The 5,853-nt window shown below is 48.9% G+C and overlaps 1 protein-coding gene across 3 annotated transcripts; it reads left to right on the top strand.

Annotated features, from left to right (window-relative positions):
• Positions 1 to 1,002: 1,002 nt before the first annotated feature.
• ID3 (inhibitor of DNA binding 3, HLH protein) lies at positions 1,003 to 3,434 on the top strand. 3 transcript variants are annotated; one of them, XM_007064833.4, is made up of 3 exons: positions 1,003 to 1,672; positions 1,876 to 1,954; positions 2,652 to 3,434. In XM_007064833.4, exons 1-2 carry the CDS (start codon positions 1,346 to 1,348, stop codon positions 1,930 to 1,932), a joined length of 384 nt encoding a protein of 127 aa, XP_007064895.2. In that variant the 5' UTR covers positions 1,003 to 1,345; the 3' UTR covers positions 1,933 to 1,954; positions 2,652 to 3,434. The 3 variants fall into 3 exon arrangements, with proteins under 3 accessions (XP_007064895.2, XP_043388232.1, XP_043388231.1); XM_043532297.1 differs by having other exon boundaries at positions 1,186 to 1,672; positions 1,876 to 1,953; positions 2,648 to 3,434; XM_043532296.1 differs by having other exon boundaries at positions 1,186 to 1,672; positions 1,876 to 1,970; positions 2,649 to 3,434.
• Positions 3,435 to 5,853: the final 2,419 nt, after the last annotated feature.

The following is a 5,853-nucleotide window of genomic DNA, read 5'->3' as shown; positions in this document are numbered from 1 at the left end:
GCATACCCCATTGTCATGGGCCATAAAGTAGTATTTCCATAGCAGTTGCCCACTCACAAATAATCAAAACACATTCCAAAATAAAAAGCTGGCCCTTGGAAAAATCTCCAGGCTTGGGATCAATAAATTATATCACACAGCCCATTTGAGATTGATTTTTAAAATCAAGTTAAAATATAAAGAGAACTTTTTATACCCTCTCCTCAGCCTCTGCCCCACCTTCCACCAAAACTGTTTTTTAGGGCCTCATTCGACTCTCACAGTTACTCTGGATTTACACCCAAATGTGAGTGGGATAAGGCCCCAAGCGAACTGGGTCTTGTCTGCACCCCAAAAGTTGGACCCACCCATAAAGTTTTGTCCTTTTAGTTAAACCGATACAACCATGTCACTTGAGTTTTTTACCCTGTTCCTGTTGTTTCAAAATAAAATAAACCCCTACTTATATACATTCCCCCCCAACACAATGTTTCTGCAGTCAAAGAGTTGCTGACCCAAATCTGGTTTCTCCACGGTAACCTCAGCTTTACCGCAAAGCTTTTTTATTTTTCTGGTCACAAGATCATTCCTGACGGCAGAAAGTCTGGAGGTCATATGAGCAGCAAAGTGAGGAACAAGGCGCCACTAATTCCTTACTAGAGCCCCCTGGGAAAAAAACAAACCACCCCCGGGGAAAAAAGTCCCTGCCGCGAGGGGCTTCACGGCTTCGGTGGGTGCTGGAGTTTGAGGGGCTGCACCCTGGGGCTGGGCTTTGCAAAGGCGCGCTTTGAAAGCCGGGTTTGTCTTTTCCAGCCAGGGCTGCTTTTTTTTTTTTTAAAGGGGCCGGGAGAGACAAACGCGGCAGGGGAGAAGAGCTCGACTTGGAATTTTGAGTTTTAAAAAGCAAAGGGGGTTGTGTGTGTGTGGGGGGGGGGGGGGGGGGGGTTGATAGCTAGGCCCGCCCGTTTGCAATCAGAGCTTCCTCATTCCTTTCATGCCCTGGGCTCTTTGGTGTCAGGCGAAGCCCGTGGAAGCCGGCTTCGCCATGCAACCAGCTTGTAAGCGCTCCATGCAACATTTCCCCCGGCTGCCACCAGAGAGGCAGCAGCGGGGGGGCGGGGACAGCGGCGCGGCTCGTTTGCATAGAAAGGGGCGGAGCCGGAGCGGAGCGCCCGGCGTATAAAAGGCCGGAGGGGGGCGAGGCGCCGGCAGCCCGCTGCACGGAGGAGTCGGGGTTTGCGCGCCGGGATTGCACCGCGGGAGAGACGTGCAAGCAGCCCGCCGGGGGTGGAGGGGAGGATCTGCCTTCCCGAGACACCAGCCCAGCGCTGCCAGGCGTCCGCCCGCCCAGCCCAGCCCGGTGACCATGAAAGCCATCAGCCCGGTGCGGTCCGTCAGGAGCTGCTACGAAGCCGTGTGCTGCCTGTCGGACCAGAGCCTGGCCATCGCCCGGGGCAGCCCCAGCAAGAGCCCGGCGCTGGAGGAGCCCATGAGCCTGCTCTACGACATGAACGATTGCTACTCCAAGCTGCGCGAGCTGGTGCCGGGCATCCCCCAGGGCACCAAGCTGAGCCAGGTGGAGATCCTGCAGCACGTCATCGACTACATCCTCGACCTGCAGATCGTGCTGGAGGAGCAGGCGAAGGGCCAGGGCCAGGACCCGTCCGCCGAGACCTCCCTCCTCTCCCTGAAGGTAAGGACGGGGCCCCGGCTGGTGACTCTTCATGGTAACATTGGCGCTACATCAGGGGCACCTTCCCCCCAGCCGGGTAGTGCCCTGTGCAGGCAGGAATCAGCCTGCGGGGCTGCTGCCCTTTTTCCCCAGGGAAGAAAAATCCCCCCCCACACACACACACCAGGTCCCCCCCTTGCTTACTTCCCTTCTCCTCTCTGCAGGCCTCTGAACTCGCCTCTGAACTGTGCTCGAAAGACGAGAGACGCTTGTGCCATTAATGTCTCTTCCCCCCCCCACCAGGTAAGACTTGGACCACGCGCTTCCTTGTCAGTTTCCATCCCCAGCCCGCTTCTCCGTCCCCGGGAATTCGCGTGAGTGGCTTGACACTAACCAGGGAGGGATGATTTTAAATCGCCCCCCTTCGTGCAAGCCACGCTGCTTGGCGCTGGGCATCTCTCGCGTCTCTTCCTTGCGGTTGATTGAGGTTGTGGTTTTTTTTTTTTTAAGCAGCAACTGTAGTGGAATGAGATCTGTAGCCATTGTCCCTTCTGGTGCCCGCCGTTCAGCCTCTTTCCAGCTCCTGCAAATGGGGTCATTCTTGTTACAATGTCCTTCCTTTTATAGCGAACTCTGCAGCTGCTTCAACGGCCCTGTTGAAATGGGTAGAATCAAGAGGCTTTTTTTTTTAAGGAGGGGGGTTGTTTTCAGGCAGGGAGGCACCGCCAAGCATGTGTCCCTCCCTTCTAATCTGTGTAATTTTAGATCCATCTGTAGAGAGTTAGGAACAGAAGGGCTTGTCTCTTTTTTCCTTTTGGTGCCAATTAGCAAACCTCCAGTGTGAGTGTTGGTTCCTGATTCCTTATCAGCTGGAGGTAAATAGAAGTTTCCTCTCTCTGGCGCCAGGATGTCTAGTGCAGACCTGCCTGTGATCTGCTCTGAATAACTGACATGTCTTTCTCTCTCATCCCCCGCCCCCCTCCCCTCTACCCCTATTCAGACTGCAGGTGTGGGATCACAACACTTGGCTCTCTCCAAGGGAGGTGAAGAGAGACCTTGACTTGGAAAGGATCAGACTTCAACCTCGTGAATCCAATAATGGAGGGACCTCAGCCTTTATCTTCCAGATATTGTGTCTGTGGAGCATGTGGCACAAGGCATTGGATGCTTGGCTGGTTTTTTAGTACTGTTTCTGCTTCCCACTCTGCTTCTTGCCTGAAAATAAATCTCAACAGGCCAGGAAAGACTTTTGATTCTGCTCCCTCCATCCCCCATTCAGAAATGGATCTGAACTCTTGAATATTTGAATTTAACCGCCTCATTGCACAAGGGCAAGAAAAGCTGGGAAGTCCTGACTCCTTGAGCATCATCTGCACTGTAAGATCAGTGTTTTGTGTTCGCAAAATCCCAAGTGTGCTAGACTGGCTCCCCAGTCATTATATAGATATCTTTAAAACATGGCTGGCTATAAATGAGTCCACAACATGCTTTAAAAAGACTTGCAGAGATGCAGTTGTATGTATATTTTGGATTATAGTGTGATTTAAAAAAAAAAAAAAAATCTTACAGGGGGCTGGGTAGGGGGTAATACCAACAAGAATTTCAAAAATGAGTTGTTCTGGGGCTGTGGCCCCATGTTTATTGTTGAACTCTATAATAGAGTATAATGTTTGTACCTTTTTTGCAGGAAGGTGAATTTCTGCGATCATGCATTGTACTTGCTTTATAAACTTTTTATAAAAGTTAAAAGTTTTTACATAATAAAATTAAGTTTGTTTTTTGACTAGTCCTTCTCTTCCCCTAAAATTCTGAAAGTCACATCAGTCTTCCTTCCTTGGAATGTGAAACCGCTTTGGGGAGCGAAATAACTTTATAAAAAGCAATTGCAATAAGATTGATCCATCCGTATTGAGTTCTGCCCACTTCACGTTGTCCATGAGAGGAATGACACAAAATGAGCTATATTTGAATCAAGTTGAATTTGCAGTTCAGTAATTTTCTGCTAATAGTACTATTATGGGTTAAAATGTCAAATCATGTATCCTAGTAAGGATCAACCTTGTGACTTAGTAAAACTTTAACCTCTCTTTTGCAGAACAGGACTTAGTGGGTCAGGCCCATCTTAACTATCCGTGTGAGAGCCATGTCAAATTTTGAGTTGATGGTGATTTGGGGCATAAGGTGACCATGGACAAGAGTATTTCCTACTACCTTTATTCTGTGGGTGTACTGTGTGGTGTTTGGGGTCCCCCACCCCTTTCTGGTCTCAGTAGCATAATGGTTGATGGTATCAGCAGTGTCACAGAGAAGGCCTTGAAATGGCTTATGGACCCATAATTGCTTTGCAGACAGTCCTGCCTGGGTGTGCAAAAGAAGCATAACTGGGCAGGCTTTTTTAAAAGAATTTTTCTTTGCCCTAATGTGCCAGTCCTGTTTGTCTAAATATAGAACTCTGAGTGCTATATTGCACAGCATGCAGGTAAATGAGGGCTGGGTAAAACTACAATTAAAGGCTTGGAGATGATGGATTGGTTTCTAGTAGAAACCCTACTTTTTTTTTTTTTTCCCCCCGCCCCCCCTTAAAGTTGTTTGGCCTTTACCTCCTTCAGCTTGCCCTGTTCCAGCTAGCTTCCTCCACCATCCTCCAGGTTTTCTGCCTCCTTTTCTCTGCAACAGTTGTGATCCCACAAAGGCCAGGCTAAGCAATCTGAAAAATCATAACAGGAAGAACAGGGCTCGACTGCTGTCACAAGCTATAAGTTATGGGAAGCTAGTTCCATTAATGGAACGCTCAAGAGGGATAGTAGATTTGTTACAGCCCTGGTTGATGAGCACTAGACAGATCGGCTGCTGGTGTTGTGCTGTGATCTCCCAGCTGCCATCAGACAAAATGAACCAAGTTCCCTAGTGCTGAAACTGGGGTGAATACACTCCAATAGGTGTGTACAGTTCCAGCTCCCTTGAATAGAGTGCGTAACAAGAAGGCCTAATTACCATGTCACAAGGACTATCTGCTGCTAAATAAACTTCTCTGCTGTGGGTTGTTTTTGCTTGTGCCCTGGCGGGGGTGGGGAGCATGTGAACCATCCCAAGGCGGAGGGAAGTTCTAGTGCTTTGAAGTATAGAGGTGCTGTCTTGACCCCTTCGGTCTCACCCTTCTCTAGGCAGGCCAGCGTTCCTCCATGGGAGTTTTTAATACCTCATCCTGTGTAGAAATGAGTGGTGGCCACTAGGGCTCTGCAACTGTCTAATCGGGTTAACCAGTTTGCAGGGTTGCTGCAGGTTGCATGGGCGCTCCAAATCTTATTCTTGAAGATACAGCAGGCTGGTAGAATACCCTAGCCTTTTCAAGTCTGTGAGATACAAGCTTAATTATGGGTTGCAATGCTGGAAATCTCAATAATTCCTGGACCGTCATAGGCTGCTTCCAACCAAAATGGAGGTGACAGTTGTTTGAATTAATAAGGTACCTAATGATACTGCAGTCACTTTTCTCTCAAGATCTTACCTCTGGGGCAAGGCCAGTAATAGTGTGCATAAGTCTACGGAGATGTTAAGTCACTTACCCAAGGTCATGGAGCAAGGGACAGAACTGGCTAGAGAACCCAGGAGTTCTTAACCACTTAATAGACTCTTCCGTAGATGTGAATAGAACCCAGGAATCCTGGTTTCAAATCTCACCTGCTCTCAACCCTAGATCCCCTTCCATAGCTATGAATAGAAGAACCCAGCAGTCTGGTCTTGCATATGCTGCTCTAATCCATGGACAACATGTCCTTTTTACAAAATTACCCAAAACCTCAGAATTGTCCTCCTGTGATCTACACTTTTCCATTGGCCTTGAGCAGAAATAACCTGGAGCCCACCTTGTAAATCAGCTCAGGTATGGACCCTGTCAACAGCTGCCAAGTCATTTGAATGCATAAACAGCTGTGCTGTAGCCTTGTGTCTCATTGCTCAAAGGTAGGTGACTGGCCTATCTAAAAGGGCATGAACCTAGATGCTTCATTGGAGTTGGGTTAGCCAGAAGCCTGTGTGGTTGCATAGGTCCCCACCACCCATGTCCCTGATCCACTAGCCAAAGAGCTGTCTCCTCTACCTGTATTCCTATCTCTCTGGTGCCAGTAGCCCATGGTAGAAGGAATGCTGTAGTTTCCCTCTGCTTCCTGATTGGAGAGTTCTGTTTTGGTGCCATTTCTGGC

The sequence above is a fragment of the Chelonia mydas genome, chromosome 19, assembly GCF_015237465.2.
Source record: "Chelonia mydas isolate rCheMyd1 chromosome 19, rCheMyd1.pri.v2, whole genome shotgun sequence".
Taxonomy (NCBI): domain Eukaryota; kingdom Metazoa; phylum Chordata; order Testudines; family Cheloniidae; genus Chelonia; species Chelonia mydas.
Note: the sequence above shows the minus strand (reverse complement) of the source record. Positions and strands in the feature narration are given on the sequence as shown.